The following is a 17,207-nucleotide window of genomic DNA, read 5'->3' as shown; positions in this document are numbered from 1 at the left end:
TCAATGATTTTCTCTCATCATTGATGTTTCTATCTCCCTCTCCCTTCCTCTCTGAAATCAATAAAAATATATATTTAAAATAAATAAAACATCATCTATATTAATACAGAGGTATGAGGAACTCTGAGTTAAGATAGGAGACTAGGAAGGAGTGTGTGCACTCTTAGCCCAACCTGAGGTTTTAGTAAGTCTTCTTGGCTCTGGTAATTTTGATGCGACTATAAGATTTTCTTTTTAATGCTGTGATTTATCCGGCACTTGTTATGTGCCATACATAATTCTCAAGGTCCTAAAATTAATCTGGTTAAATGAATCTTATTTAATCTGCACAAAAAAACTGAAAGGGGGCTATTATTCCCAATTTGAATATTTAAAAACTGAGTCTTAAAAAACGTAACCAACTTGCCTGTGGTTATGTGCCAGTAAGTGCAAGAGCTGGGATGCAAATCTAAGTCCAGCTGACTGTCTAGGTCCTGGGTACTGATATGACTTCAAGGTTTTATAGTGGAGAGAACACACTGGGCTTGAAGCCAAGTCCCAGATCTACTTTATATTATCTGTGTGACCTTGGGTAAGTCATGGAAAACTCTCAAACCTCATTTTTTTTTCCACTTAAAAAACAGGGATAGGAAAGTTACCTCACTGGATAGTTGTGAGAATTAAAATATGAGAATTAATTTGAAATCACGTGGCACTAATCATGTACTTTAGCTCCATGAATATGTATTAAGAAAAATATTTTCGTTTCTTTAGTGCTAGCCATAGGCCCATGGTGCTCCTGAGTTTTTGCAAGATGTTTTCTTTCTCTTGTGTGCTGGCTTCAAAAGCACAGTTGTTAGCCAACAGCAGCTCCTGGGCCCTGGTCCTGAGAGGTTGAGGTTATATCAGTAGCTTTGAGTACAATGTCTCCCAGAGGACAGAAGCGTATTTTTACACTGGCTTCTAAGTCCTCTGAGTTCTTGAGCACAGCTGTGTGAAATGAATCGGAAAGGACTGAAATTATTATGTAACCCTGCTTCTCTCCACTGATGATGGGAATGGGTTTGACAGGAGACCAGCCACTCACACAAGTCTTAAGATTCCAAGGAATTTTAACGGGCCACTAAATGTTGCTAATCATTGTCAGAGTAAGATTCAGATGATCACATCAAATCTTCACAGGCATCTTAATGTTATTTCCTGCACAGCTTACATTTGTGCTAGATGACTAATAGCAAGGCCCATGTACCATGACCAGCCCAGGAACGTGAGATTTGACAAGGTCATAGTTGACAACATTCCTGTTCCAAATATTATTCTCAGGTCAGCAGTATGGGAACTTGTTATAAATACAGAATCGTGGGCTCCACCCCAGACTTACTAAACCAGGAACTGTATTTGTATCACTGATTTGGACCTAAACAAATGGACCAATATAAAAGGACCATGCAGGTACTCTTAAAATCAGGAATCCAAATAAAGGCATATATGTATTTTTTTGTAAAATGTATTCTACACATAAAATAAGGTTACTTACCAATTAATTTTAAGATGTGCATTGTAGACTCTAGATTTGCCATGATTAACAAGTGTGTCATTATGTGGCAACTTAGTTGGGCAGGAGAATAGGTACATATGAAGGATATACAAAATAGATTCATACAAGAATCTCTAACTGTGTCTAATTGGGAAAATATAAGTAGATTATAATAAGAGACACTAAACATTCATATATCATACATTTAAAATGAGCTCAATCTGAATTAATGATGTTTTATGATACTGTAGAACTAAGTTATAGATGATTATTTGATCATTCTTGCTTTTTAATCTAGTTTTCCTCCCTTATTAGTCTATCATTAAATGAAATAGATTATTTGTTTTCAATTTGACCTAAATATGTCTTTTAAAATCATCTCCATCTTTATTAATATAATCAATTCCTTCAAGTGTTCAGGTAGTAGAATCTCTTCTGCAAGTATATACACAAATAATAATTTCGATAGTAAAGAGGAGGATTATATAGGTTATTGTGCAGACAGATAATGACATTTAGTTCATATGCTAGAAAATATTTGCATAAAGTAAAATCTGCTGAGAAATGAACATCCTCTGCTGACAGAAAATCTCTCAGATTTCCTTCTGCCAGGGTTTGCTCAATTTGAACTGCTCAGGCCTCAGACTGTTGAAGCTCTCTCATTACTTGGGTAAACTGGAATAACTCTCCTAACTATAGAAAACACTTTTGTTTTAAGTGCTCCAGGTCTAATTAATCAGAGAAGCATAGCTCATTTGTAGCAGGGGAAACCAGAGAGGAGAGTGGGAGGAAATTCTCACAGTTGTCTTTGTTCCTTGGTGGTAACAGATTTAAGACTTCACCTTTCCCGCAAACTGTACCTCTGTGCTGACAGGGAGGCGTTACAGCTGTGCGCCCCGGCTCTCCTGCCATGCCAGTGGGCTTTGTCAGGGCTTCTGTTGTGGGGACGAAGGCGCTCACTTGTTGAAGGATACGCTGGTTCAAGACATCCTCAGTGTAGATGGGCACATGGGCACCACGTGAGCCTTTCTCTTTTTGGGCCCCTTTCTTCTTTCGGGCCCCCCATCTCTTTCCTTGGTAGTCAGAGGGGACGTTATATATAAATGGGGAAGAACACACAAGGGCTGTTACAGAATATGAAACATCTGTATTACATGATTCCAAAACATAACATAATAGTTTTGTAGGAACCGAAAAATAGAAACAGAAGTATTCAGTGGCCTAACCAAGTGGATTGGTGCGAGGAGGAAAGGCACCGAGAAAGGGAAAGGGAAGCACTAGTACCATGTGAATGGGACGTTTACAAGCTTCAAGTGTTCCTCTGCTGCAGCCGGTTGTGAGGAGCGGAGCTGTCCTCCAGGGGATGGGACCTGCAGAAGTTAATATGTGCATGTCTTTGCATCTCTCCTTCATTTGGGTGGCAACAAACCCTAGTTCCAGTGTACGGCAGTGAAGGGATGTGCGGGAGACTCAGAGACTGGTTTGCGTATTTTAAGATACACTTTTCATAAACAGAGAACTAGAACATGTTTGTATGAATTCGTCATTTGGCAGATATAGCAGAGGCAGGGGGATTTATTATAACGTATTTATATAGCCACTTTCTACAAGGGCTATGCCTTCTTCATCTTTGTATAAAGTTGCTGCTAATCTTGATTTGTTCATCGGAATCACACACTTTCCCTTTGCTCCTTGTATATTTTTGTGTTTAACAGTGACGATAACAGTCACTTTGTAAAAACATGCATTCCTTCTATATAATTGCCTCCTATCTCTAAGCATCTCTAAACATTCCCAGGTTTTTCCTTATTTGAGTAAAATTTATTAGTGAAAATCGAAAAATTGAAGACAAAGAATAAAGTTTCTTACCTGAGTAGATCCTTGGGTCAGATAACAGGTCTGCTTTTGAAATATAACACTTTTTTTGTGTGTGTGTGGTGGAGTGCATTTATAGGTTTGACATAGCAGAACAATAATTCTAAAGCTTAAAAACGTGGAAGGTGGCATTGTGGGACAATTGGACCACATACATTACACCATAGTAATGGGTTTTCTAATTTTGGTGAGTAATCTGGTAATGTGTATTAAGTATTTTTATGTGTTAAGGATTTTAAAATATTCAAACCATTTGTCAAGTTAATTTCCCTTTTAGTAAAAAAAGAAACACAGTAAAAAACGTTTACTCATTTGGTTTCAGAAAAAGAGTTGAGGCCACTTAGAGTAAAAATCTGTCGTAAAAATGTCCTCAAAATAATTTTAAAAAAGAGTTCGGGAATACTCAGAGGAGCTGCACTTAGAGAAAATAAATCATATTTTAAAAATTAATTTAAGTATGTTCAGAGTGTTGCTAATAAAGATAATAAAAATTCTCCTGAAGAGTAAATAAACTTGTCATTTAATATGCTGAAATACTACTCAAGATAAATTTGGGAAATTGGGTAATACATATTATTAAATGACTAAATAGAACACAGAATAATATGAACACATCTTAGAGATATGTAAATATATATTTTAAAGTAGTTTAATGTTTATTAAATAATTTCCCTCCTCTAAATTTACTTTAATAAAATGTTAACAACCTTCCCAGCTTGAGATGTTTTCAACCAGGACTTCCTTTTGGCACTTGGAGCATCAGATGTTGAGGTGCGCATGGATTTTAATCTTGTGTCCACTGTTGTCAACCCTGAAGGAAAATTGCAAGAACTGGATTCTTCATAAACTGAAATCTGATTTGCTGTTTATTACCAGGACAAGAAATTTTGTCTACTTTTAATTTTTTCTATTTCCTTTACTAGGGTAAAAACAAATGACAAATAGTAATAGTAAAAAGCATATATCATTCTAGTAGGAAAAAATTTCAGGCTTTGCAATATATCATCAAAAGAGATTTTCATAGCCAATGAATGCCAAGGCAATACAAACACATATGTAGATGTCAACAAACATGAAAGACTAAAACTATAATGTTGTTTTTTTTTTCTCCTTTGATTTTGTTTTTAATTTTTAGCTTTACATTTTATTTCCCCTCAGCCCTTCAATGTACATTAACTGCGACTTAAAAGACATAATGTAAAAAAAAATTTTCTCCTTCATCCCCAATCCCCACTTCTCCAACAATAGTTAGGGCATATTCCTCCAAATTTGTTTTTTTATACTTAAATAGAGGCCCAATGCATGAAATTCATGCAAGAGCAGGCCTTCCTTCCTTCTGCTGCCAGCACCAGCTTCCCTCTGGCACCCAGGGCCCCGGGCTTCCTCCGGCTTTGTCCAGAAGATTGTCCAGTCTAATTAGAATATTTTGCTTTTATTATTATAGATTTTTAAAATGTATATTTTTATTGATTTCAGGGAGGTAGGGAGAAAGATCAATGATGAGAGAAAATCATTGATCAGCTGCCTTGCACATCCCCCACTGAGGATCTAGCCGGCAACCCAGGTATGTGCCCTGACCAGGAATCAAACTGCAACTTCCTGGTTCAGAGGTTAATACTTAAATTTTTTTTAAAAAACAAAAGCAAATGTATTTGCAATTTATGTATTGCTTTGAAAATTATTTTTCAATTAATCTATATTGTATCTTTTTATATCTGTACATAGAGATTTACCTTCTTTTAATGACTAGTACATAATACAGGTCAATGCTGGCTAAGAGAAATATAATGTGAGGTTCAAATATGAGTGACATATTCAATATTATATATCCTAGTAGCCACATTAGAAAGGTAAAAAATAATAGTTAAAATTAATTTTAATAATATGTTTAGCTCAATATATCTACAATGTTATCTCTTCAACCTGCAATCAATATAAAAATGATCAGAGATATTTTACTTTTTGAAATATAAATCTTCAAAATCCAGTGTGTACTCAAGACAGACTAGCCACAGGTCAAGTGCTCAGTAGCCACACGTGGCGAGTGGCTACCGTATTGGACAGGGCAGTGAGAGATGCATCATGAAACTAACTAGTCTGCTACCGGTGAGCATTCCAAAGTTTACTATTAGAAGCAATAAAATAAAGAACATACTTTAGTACATAGCTTTGAACATTTGTAAAAATGTTCCCACAGAATGAATTTGTAGAAGTGAAACATGCTGGGTGATCGGGGCAGAACATACCGCATTTTCATAGCATCGACTACAGAAAAGGCTGCATTGATTTACATTCTCGTCAAAACAGTGTGAGAATATCCATTTCCTCACAAACTCACCAATGGTGGATGTAGAATCCTGTATTTTTTGCCAGTCTGATTGGTGGAAATATTCTTGTTTGGTAAGTAGTGAGATTGAAAATAGAATTTCTTTTTTTATAAATTGCCTGTTGAGCTCGAATCTTTCTCAAAACTGAAAAACCTGCCTTCATTTTCTGGGCTAAAGGAAGTAGGCCCTTCATCCTGTGTGTGTAGATTCCGGAGACTATCCTCCTCTTAAGTGGAGGAGGAAAGTCCCACAATTTACAGGGGAACTGCCAAAAAACCCCACAAAGCCCTGTTCTCCAGCCTGGTGTGGGAACGGGGGCAGACCTCAAACTTCTAGCACGGAAATCACATTGTTTGGCACAGACACTGTTATCCTAGATTCCCCAGAAACATAAAAGGTGACGCCTTTCTGATGCCGTTAGGATATAAGAAGCTTGTTTGTTATAAAGAAAGACAGTCTGGAGCAAAATGTAGCTTTACTGGGATTCAATGTAAATGAGGCCTTCCTTACCACAAAGTCAATTGCCTTCCATTACTTCTCACAGAACTTTAACTTTCAAGTGTGAATTAAGAGTAATTTGAATGAAATGAATCCAATATGAATATAAACAACAAATGAGGGGAAACTGAAGACTGAATTCAGGACTCGTTCCTCGTTCCCGTTCCTCGGGTGAAAAGGAAAAATGAGGGGGAGTTAGCGTGGGAGGGGCTGAAGCAAGTGGCTGTTTGCTGTTGGGCAGGATTAATCCTCTGTGGACTTGCTCCCACCTTTCCCCAAGTCCTTTCCTTAACCCAGTTCCTTCTTTAACTCTGGCATTCCCCTCTTCTAACGATAGGGCAAATAGAAACTGCCTTTAGAAATGGACAGTGTGTGTGTGTGTGTGTGTGTGTGTGTGTGTGTGTTTAGACCTTTTATTTGAGAGCCTGTAAATCCTCCTGTCAACGTGTGTGACACCTGCAGCACCTGGGACGAAGTTGCCCAGGCGGCGAGATGCAGCCTGTTGAAGCCTCTTCGCAGCAGAGTGAGAGCTGAGCCCCCAGGCTTTTCACAGAACTGGTGACTGGGACACGGCGTCCTGTCCTTGGATTTCTGTGAAATAAAGAGGATGCAAAACATGACGCCAACACAACTGCTCTGGATGAAAGGCAGCAGGAAGGAGACTTGTCTTCATTGAGTTCACTGCTTTAATGGATGGACCCAGTCTTAATCAAACATTGATGTGATTCATTGTTTCAGAGAAAATGTTTCAGACTCTAAGAGAATTGAAATACCCTCCCCCACTTATTGGATTTATTTGTTTAGATGGCCTTGTGACCAAAAGAACATTTTTTAAAAAAATCTAAGTAGCCACAATAACTAGATAAATAATCCTTTGAGAACAGATTAACGAAAAGGGTAAGATAGCTTCTACTTTTTAGTTTTGATTTATTACAGTTTCAGGTTGACTTTCAATTCTCCTGTTATTTCATTGGGTCACCTGTGTTTTCAATATTTCCCTATGAATTTTGCACTAGTTACTGCCTATTTACTCTCAGACAGCATCTAACAAATCACTGCATGGAAACATGAAAATAGCTGGGAGAACCACAATAGATTGGCTCAGAGTAAGTTCTTTCCAAAATCATTCTGTGACTGCCTGCGTCATGGCTCATGGGCCAGAGTGGAGCATGGTTAGGTGTGTAAGTCACTCAGTCATAAGGAAGGATAAATAAACTATCCAGGCTATTGAACTGCCCAGTTTTGCCACAACCCTTTTCAATTGTTGGGATCAAGTGTTTTCTTTTCTATTAAGGGGCATTAGCAGCCACTGATAATGGAAGCCAGGGCCCACCAGAAATAGACTGGAGGAAATTTCCTGACTCCCTTGCACAGCAGCAATTCATCAGCACGGAAGATATATGAAGTGTGACTGCAGAGCAATGCAGGTGATCAGGCTTCTCCGCACAGGGAGCTCTTACATACTCATGAGTGCTGTCCCCCGTCCTCAGAGAACCTGGACACTTACTCCAGGATGTGACTTGTCTGGGAACACTTTTGGACTTCCCCTCAGGGAAGAATATTCTTTTGAACATCCTTAATAGTCACAGCATTTGTCCTCTGAGGGTAGATTTGATTTTTGGAAATGGTACCATGCATGCATAGTGGACATCTGTTGTTTGTTGCTTACCCAAAGATCTTTTCCTCAACTAATGGTTGGGGAGACTGCATTTCTTCTATTGTTCATTCCATTTCTGAAGGCTCTGAAGGAGAAATAGTTTTAAAAATGTCTTGGAAAATGATCACGTTTTCCCCATTTTGGTAATGGAGCCTGTATTTACCTCAGGTGACTATGCCCCTCCCCGCACCGCACTCCCCCTCACCCCCAGGTCTAAGTTTTTTGGGTGGGCTGACTTGACCACCACTTAATTCTAGAATTTGAGTGTTGGGATCCAGAATGGTTAGATCAAGTCCTGGTTTGTGCTTCTAGATCCAGATGTACTCGGAGAAAAAAACTATCCCAGATTTGAACTATTGGGAAGAGAATTTCTCATTCTGCTGTGATGTAAGCATGAAACTGCTGGCCACCGTCTTGCTGCTCCAAGGGGAGGGCCTGCCCAAAAATGTACTTAATGCAAAAGCAAGCAGATTTGAGAAATAAGCAACGGTGCACATGTATGTGCACATATGTATACATCTGCAGGATGAGAGAGATCAACTCCTGGTGTGTGCTTCTGGACCCAGATGTACGTGGAGCAAAAGCTGTCCTGGGACGCTTTTGTGTCACGAGTAAATAAACTCCCTTTTGCCTAGTAAGTTTGATTTGCGTGTCTACCTTACAACTAAGTGAGTCCCGACGAATCCTGTAGAACAGAGCCAGGTCTGGTGAATGAATTAACTCACCAAGCAAGGAGTAAGAAGCCCCAAGACACTGATGACAAATTTCTACCCAAGAAACATTCATTGAGTGCAGGCTAAGGATTAGGCCTTATAGTCGAGGTGCTGAAATAGACCAGTCAGTTCAGGATGGCAAGGTGCTCTCAGCCACAAAAGAGAGACGACTTTTCTTTCTTTGTTCACACAGGATCAGAGGGCCATTTGCAAGGAGGAGCTTGTGACAGGAATGTCTTTGGCAAAAACGGCACTCAGCATTGTCAGAGCATGACGTTAGTTTCCCAAAGTGACTAGTTTTTGTTTTGTTTTCTTAGTTTTGTTATTTTTTTAAAAAAATATTTTTTATTGATTTCTGGGAGGAAGGAAGAGGGAGAGAGAGATAGAAACATCCATGATGAGAGAGAGTCATTGATCGGCTGCCTCCCGCATGCCCTCACTGGGGATCGAGCCCAGGCATGTGCCCTGACTAGGAATCGAACTGTGACCTCCCGGTTCATAGGTTGATGCTCAACCAGCCAGGAGAATAGTTTTTTAAGACAACAATTATTTGAGGTTATGAATTCTGTGCTTCTAAAAATAAAATTCTATTTTCCCTCTGTGGCCATACCTCCTATGGAACATAAGGACATAGAAAAATCTGTGTAGGGGAGCAAGGACAAGATGGTTAGCACATAATACATAAGTGTGTTTCAGAGTTGGGAAGGACTCCTGACGGGTGAGACCTTACATTAGAGTGGGAGGGGCAGTGAGAGGGGGAACACTTAACTCTGTCACCAGTTCTCAATCTAGTTTTCTTAGCAGCATTTCTATCACTCGAGGTTCCTCCGTTTGCAGTATTTTTGGTCTATTCTTACAGGATGAAAAGTTCTGAATGAGCTAATGTGATTTTTCTCTGCAATGAGGAAAGTGAGATTTCTATGGTTGCCAGGTGTGTGACCCACTCAGGGGAAGAATGAGTGAAATTATTGCAGGTCACTTGGGCCAGCAGCTCTCACCATCCCCTTCTGAGCCTCCTGCTCTCACCTCCTGCGTCTCTGCTTGTCTCTGCATCTGCTATCTGAACCCATTAGCTTCCTCTCTACCACCCTGCGGGCTTCTGGTTCCTACTGCCTCATCCCTTCAGGCTGCACAGACACAGTATTCATGAAGTTGACTCTTCTAGGTTCAGCTCCCAGTTTGAACTGGAAAATTCCTTCCATGTTGCTCGTTCACATTCCTGAGAGGAACAGACTGATCAGGCCAGTTTGTGATTTTGAGCCAGATTACCCGGAACTGGCGAGCTATGGGGCAGCTGTGACCAAGATGGGGTTGTGTCATGTGGAGCCAAATGAGAACACGGAAGAAGCAGGCAGACAGCGGTACGGGTGAGCAAGACCGGTTCCAGGGCCAGCTTGACAGTCAGCCTGCTCCATGTGCCCCTGTCTCTCCCCATAGGGCCTGGTGGAAACAGCCTACAGAGAGCTTAGTAGCGGTCATTTGTAGGTCACGTGAATGTTCCTGTCTCCAGGGATAACAACTCTTAGAAATTTTCAAAGATTTGTAGTAAAGGCATAAAAAAAAAGTCACCTCTTCTTTAGTAAGTCAGAAAGTAAAAGAAACCGTGATCAGAAGAAGCAACAAGTGATGGCAGTGGGTAATCTATGAGAGACAAAGAGAAAATAAGGGACTCTCTGGAGAAGCGGTTTGAGACAGAATATGCCGCCAGGGAGGTCTTTCAATACTGTGCCCTAGACCCACAGCTGCCCCCTGTTCTCCCCTCCTCTGCTCAGTCACAGCCTGGACCTGGGTTAGGTCCCATAGATCAATACTTCTTGCTTACATAGGCTAGTCTGGGAAATTTGCCACCATTTATGACCTTGTTCCTGTATAAAGATGCCTCCTCAGGGGTGAACAACCAACTGACTCACAAGTGGACTTGTGGAGCCTACTTGCTGCTAAAACTGGGAGCTGCCTACATATAGATACCTGGGACTTTCACGTGGGAACAGTTGCTAGAGAATCAACAACTCTCAGAAGGAAGCTTCTGCTCCCCTTTCCCTCCACCTACTTTGTTCCCAGGAAGAGAGGCTCACAGGGCTTAGTAAGGTTTAAAAAGGGGCTGTAACCATGAGCTAACAGATATTTTCATGGTTTCCTATAAGGGATTAAAAATAATTCCAAATATTGGGGACAAAGTGATAAAAAGAGTGGGAGCTGCTCTCTGGGGAGAGAAAAGGCAGCCATATCTCTGCCCTCCTGCTTCTTCCTAGCTCCTAGGAGGCCAGAGGCAACCTTCCCCTCTCTCCTTTACTCCTTCCTGTGACCACGCCCCCAAGAGGCTAGTTATGTCAGAAGGGCAGGAGGGTGCTGGCTAGTAAAGAAAGTGCTAGGTAGTTTTAGGCCACAAGAGCTCAAGTTTAAATATGATCAGAAACACCTGGTGAGGTGGTAAATAATCCAGACCCTCCCCTGGAATTTGGTCAGCAGGTCTGGAGTATGTGCCCAGGAACTTGTACTTTTAAACTTGGACCCTGATTCTGGTGCAGTTAGTTCATGTATCATATTTAAGAAAGAAACCTGGGCCCTGGGGAAGAATCTGGTTTACCTGCAAAAATAAAGTGTGTGTGTGTGTGTGTGTGTGTGTGTGTGTGTGTGTGTGTGTGTGTGTAGGCACTTGCCCTGCTTTAGTTCTGGGCTCCAGGAGAGTCTCTTAACCAAGCAAAAGGATTTGCTTTTACCTGGCTCAGAAGAGCCCAACATTTGAGTTTGGGCCAAAGCCAAGTAAGTAATAGCTCCCACTAGCGAGGCCACCGGCCTCTGAGCCAGCACTTCCTGGGCAGAGCATTGGTTCTCAGCATCACTGCACATTAGAACTCCCTGGGGAGCTTTAACAAATACTGATGCCTGGGCCCCCCTTCCAGAGAGTCTGGTTTCATTGGATTGGGTACGGCCTGGACATTTAGGGTTTTTTAAAAGCTCCTTGGGTAATTCTAACGTGCAGCTAAAGATGAGAACCACTGTGGTAGGGAAAATGACTTTTGTTTTCCTAGAGCCCTGGCTAAAAACAATCTTCTATTACCTCTTTAACATGATGGACACCATAGAAGAATTCTTGATATTTGCATTTCTTCAAGGCAAAACAAAAAAATATCAACAATATATAAAAGGTAGTATTTTGAATAGCGGTTACCTAAGAACATAGTCAAGGGTAATGAAAATATTCTTAGTATGACTTCCTTTGTCCTTTAGCAAGAAAGAAAGGCATAGCATGGTATAAGTCATAATTCTCTGAAGTATTTCAGAGATAAAGTCACTTACAACACCTGTAAGCTTTAAAAGCTTTCCCTAAAGAAACAGGAAAGTGTTAAACCTTTATGCTTTCTTTCTCTTTTTCCTGAGACCTAGCTGATCAGATTCATGGTTGATGTAGATACAATTTTTCAAGAATATCTATTGCTAGAAATAGGTGAATGATTTTAATAGCAAATGTTATCAGTGGACTATAGCTTTTGAACAAATGGCCATCTGAATTCTGATCACTAGAGGAACAATGACTTTATTAAATCTGTTATATTCTGATATCTCACACCAGCAGCTAGTTTAAGCTATGTTTGTTTTTTGTAACAATTGGGTATGTTTGGATTTTGTGAAAATTAAACTTATCTTTTGTCTAAATACAGTGCAACTTTATATTTAAGGATGATGGCATTTATCTTAGAAATAGGCTCCACAGGGGGATGTCTGAGCTAGGTTAGATTTTTGCTGAAAAGTTTATGAGATTGTGAGCACCTGTTCAAATTGAGTTGTAAATTGGGGCTTCTCGGAAAGAGAAATCTATGGAAATTTGGGGAGGTTCACATACTCTCTGAAACTGTTCGTCTAATTTTAAATGTATACACTTGGTTCTGTTTTTCCTAGAAGAAGGTCCATAGCTTTTATCAGACTTTCAAAGGGTTTATAACCACAAAAGGTTAGGACCCAGAGCTCCATATACTTAAATTGAGCACCCTTCACTCTGATCCCCTTCAATGCAGTGTGCTATTGATAACAGGATGTAGACAAGGAAAAACAATATTACATGTGCTCTTCAGCTCTGCTCTTCTCTGGGCCAGGATTATAGAGGTTTCTGTGAGTTACTGACAGCCATGATGTCTTAGCTCAAGTTGATTTGCTCTAAATGAGCATTGGAGGGACCAGCAGTGGCAGGGAACCGAAGTCTTGTTTCTTTTGCTGTAGCTTCCATGCCATTCCAGGAAGAGGGGGCAGTGTTGATCAGCCCGGAAAAACTGATAGTGGACACAGTTTTCTGATTATAGGCAGAAAGTAAATTTGATATTTTCCTAGCTGATTCCTGTTCCTGCATCTAATTAGATAGTGTCAGCTTGAGGGGGTCATGTCAAAGGCTGCAAATGCAGTAAAGGTGGGCCTCCCTTTAATTGCACTCAACATCGAAATGGCGGCTTTTCTCAAATGGTAGAGTGATGACTTGATAAAAAATTACTTTAGATAGAAAAAGTTTCCTCAAAATATAGTCAACGTGCAAACACTAACTCTAATTCCTTTTTGGGAATATAAGAGAATAAAGTTTTCTTCTAGGTGAGTGACATTTAGCCTCATTCTGGGGAGGAATGCAATTTTTGTTAAAACAATAATTTTTAAATAAAATTTATATAATACTATATATTCTCACCTTTTCAAAACATTAGTGTCGGGCAGATATGTCGGTAAATTTTCCTCTAGTGTGGGAAATGTAATATGTGAAGTTAATTTTTATTATTATGGCTAATTCCAAAATATATTACCAGCATACAGTAGTTTTCATGGGGATTTAAGGAGTGCTAAATATTTTTGTACATATTTAGATATAAGGCCAAAGTATCATATTTTTTGTAAGCTTAAAGTAATAATAACAGTTTTAGCTTTCAGGAAAGTTAGTTTGCATTTGCCTAAATAAGAAGAAAAAGAAATTTTATTTAAGATTGAGAAAATAGTTTTCTTTCATTTGAATTATTGGACTCAATGCAAGATAATCCTTTTCATGTCAGATATGGAAATACCTACATGTTTAAAATTGTCACTGCTGCCATTTTTAAATTTGAGTGATCATCTAAAATTTAGTGTGTATTTTCTTTTGGTTTTCTAATCAGTTGTTTGACCCAAGCCCTTTTCAAAGAGAAGTGGCAATGTCTCAACCTTCTTTAAAGAAGAGTCCAGTCATTTAAACTTAAAAATGACAATAAATTGAGCTACTGGTGGCTTATGTTCTTGAACAACAACAAAGGCCGCTAAAGATTTCTTCTCTCTAATGCATGAGAAACTAATCAAAGCAAACATCATTAAATGCTAATGATTTCTTCAAAATGTTTCAACCTTTAAAATGCCAATAACTTTCTCCATTATAGATATATGACTGTGGTGGCAAAAATAAAAACAAATCAATTCAAGTTATCTATTTGCAAATTATAAATGAACATGACTGATTGCAGAACTCATAAAAATTGAATGTTAATTCTTGAGGAATTCTTCTTGAGGGTTCTACTGTAAGTGATATTTATCCCCATATGGAAGAGTGTGGATTTAAAAAAAAATTATCACAAGAGCATTTTAAACCACATTAATTTTTTTTCAGTAGTTTCATACTATTACCATTTCAAGATCTTTGACAGTGGGATGTCCAGATGAAATCCCCCCTTGTGATTTTGGATTACAGCCAGTAGAGTGTACGCTCTTTTAGCTTACAAAGTTTAGAAAGAAATCCTGAACTTTGAATATTTTTTAAAAACAATCCACGTTTTTATTTAATTCCAATCCATGTTTTTTATTTAATGAAAATTGCTATCATGCTTTCCCTCACCCCCAGTCCTGACTGATGTTCCTTGGGGGGATGCTACCCTGACCCATTCTTTGAAACAACATATATATAATCTAGCAAGTCACATGTCAACCAGCCCTTAGGCTGGAGCAGGCCCTTGCAAATATGTTTCAAACCACCTGTCTCCGTCCTTTCCTTCTGAGGTAGAACTACTGTGAGAGTGATGAAAAACACTGTATCCTAAAAGGGCCTGGCTGCTCTCAGATTCTGTGAATGGAATGGGTGGAGAGGATTAGTACAGCCTTCAGGTATTAGCTATAGGGACTAAAGCCGCTGATAACCTCCTTCAATCAGCTTCCTGATGCTAGAGTCTGGCCTCTGCCAGCCTCTGGTACTTGGGCCCTGGCCTTGCTAGTGATAGCCACAGAGGGCCGTGAGGCTCAGCTGGTCATCACTGGGTGAGGAAGTGTCAGGATCGCTGTAGATCTGAGTCAGGGCTAAACTCAGGATTTCTTTCTTCTCTTTGTAAAACCGCAGTTCTTGTCCTGCTTTCCTGGCTTCCTCCAGCTCCCTCAGAGCCATTCGTAGCTCTTGGGACAGAATTCCTGGTGACTCCCGCTCCTTCATGATCCAGTCCAGGGCCATGTGGCTGCGCATCTTTTCATCCAGCGAATACTGGGAATAGTAGGAGATGACTTCCTGGGGGCCAAGAGACAAGGTCCTGAGTGTCAGCAAAGAGCACCAAAGGCACCTGTGTTCATGGCCTCCCGGCGCCTCTTTTCCTCTGCCTCCACCCCTCCTCCACATCCACGAAGGTCTTACCAACCACTAGGCCTCTTTGATGTTCCCAAACTGTCGCCCAGTCCCATGCCGTACTGCTTACAGAAAATGAAGGACTAAGCTGGTGCAGCAAAGCAAAGTTACTCCAGGTTGAGTCAAAACACTAACACCAGGAAGACTCAGTAACATTCACAAAATAGAGGTCTGACCTCGGTAGGAAGTGTGCTGCTGGCATAAGGAAGATGACAGTCTAAATCGCTCACAGAAATGACGGTAACAACTTTTAAAACGTATCATGGAATGTAGGCATTATCATTATTGATATCATAATGGTACCTTCATGTACATGGTCTCTTACTTCTGTAAACAACTAAAAATTAGTCACTAACTGTCAATTCTCGTGTGAAAAATTTGCCGATGCATTGTAACATCATGTGTAGGTTTGATGGAGACACTTTAAGAAGATCTTGTGGAGTGAATGCATTGCTTATTTTTATTTTCAGGAACATATGGTATTTATTTATGACCTTAACAAATTAAAAACAATCATGGAAAAGTGTTTATAACGAACCCCGGATATTTCAAAGGCCTTTTGTAAAATCAAAGGAAAAGGAAAAATAACCAAAGCCATTGTCAGCTACTCATTTCTTTTCCATCCTTGACATTTTGAAAGCCAGACTTTCTACGCAAAGAACAACTAAAAGCTCCTGGGGCCGCAGTGCATGGTAATGCTTACATCCACCTCATCTTGCTGACTAGTAGAGGCTTTGTTCCTCATGCAAGTTCCTGTTAGCAAACTCTTAAAAATAAACTCCCATCTTTCAAAGTCTAACGGTGGATAAAGGAAGGATAAATCTTGGAGGATAGTGGGTGAAAACCATTAAGTACACAGGAAGGAGTTTGCCTTTGCCTTTAAAAAACGGGGGGGGGGGGGGGGGGGAGAGGGTGCTTCTCATAGGTAGCAAAGAAATAGTGAGACCCTGTCTCTAAAAATAAAGAAGAAATTTCCAAACCAAAAAGTGGGGGTGATTGGATGGCAGCCTGCCCACTTTTACAAGCATTTCTGTTGCCCATTGGGGACTTTTGGTGGCTGTGAGAAAAGTCCTGCTATCGTCAACTTTACCTCCCCTCACTGCGGAGGTCCCCACGTGGTGCACTCTCAGGTTTCCTTCCGCACTGCAGAGCGGAGGAGGGCACACACTCTAACAGGCAGGGCAGGTACATGGAATGTATTTCACAGTTGCCTTAGAAATCAAGTCTGTCTCAATGATCCCTTTGTTTGGCATCATTCAGTACAAATATCTAAATCAGTCCTATGCCTAGTCAATGTTCTCAGTATGCATATTTGGTCAGTGCCTGACACAACTGGCCTGTTATATATACATACACACTAGAGGCCTGACACACAAAATTCGTGTGCGGGTATAGTCTCTAGGCCTGGCCTGAGATCAGGGCCATCTTCCCCGGCTTCTCACAGCCGGCCCCACCCCCTGCCACCACCCACCCCTGGTTCCCCACTCGCCATCGGGCGATCAGAGCCTGCCGGCTAGGGAAAGGAACTGAGAGGTGGTCAGTGCACCTCATAGTGACTGGTTGAGCGGTCGTTCTGGTCGTTCTGCCATTAGGGTCAATTTGGATATTACCCTTTTATTATATAGGATAGTTATGTGTATTTATTCATGTGTCCTCTGCTCTTACTCAATAAACAAAGCACCAAATTTAACAGGAAAAAGTCCAAATAAAGGAAACCTCCTAGAGACATCATGGCCATCTGATCTGTCTGTACAACACAAGGCCATTCTGGATGGTAAAACCTCACCTGTCGGGAACACTTCGTTTCGCGAAGGGCTTTTAGGCTCCCATTCCAGTGTAGTAGTTGGAAAATGGTCATCAGCTCCTACAAAACCCAAACACCTGTCATTAGTCTCAAAGCAGAAACGTGAAAAAAGTGCCTCAGTGAGAGCTGAGCAGGGCGTGACTCTGACCCCCAACTCTGTCAGGGAAACAGGACACAAAAGATAGTCAGGACACTTTGAGACTTTCAAAC

The 17,207-nt window shown here is 40.4% G+C and overlaps 2 protein-coding genes across 2 annotated transcripts in view; one reads left to right on the top strand and one right to left on the bottom strand.

Moving 5' to 3' along the window:
* The window catches only part of LNPEP (leucyl and cystinyl aminopeptidase), a 192,168-nt gene that overhangs the window by 117,939 nt on the left and 57,022 nt on the right, over window positions 1-17,207 (top strand). The gene's annotated exons all lie outside the window — the stretch shown is intronic.
* Window positions 14,556-17,207, bottom strand: part of LIX1 (limb and CNS expressed 1) — a 46,286-nt gene continuing 43,634 nt past the window's right edge. The window contains exons 5-6 of the mRNA XM_008144520.3: window positions 16,980-17,057; window positions 14,556-15,079 (exon numbers count right to left, since the gene is read on the bottom strand). Coding sequence (XP_008142742.1) covers window positions 14,792-15,079; window positions 16,980-17,057 — 366 coding nt within the window. The 3' untranslated portion in view covers window positions 14,556-14,791. The remainder of the gene's footprint in view (window positions 15,080-16,979; window positions 17,058-17,207) is intronic.

The sequence above is a fragment of the Eptesicus fuscus genome, chromosome 4 (assembly GCF_027574615.1).
Source record: "Eptesicus fuscus isolate TK198812 chromosome 4, DD_ASM_mEF_20220401, whole genome shotgun sequence".
Lineage (NCBI taxonomy): Eukaryota > Metazoa > Chordata > Mammalia > Chiroptera > Vespertilionidae > Eptesicus > Eptesicus fuscus.
The sequence above is the reverse complement of the archived record's forward strand: the minus strand, read 5'-3'. Positions and strand labels throughout refer to the sequence as shown.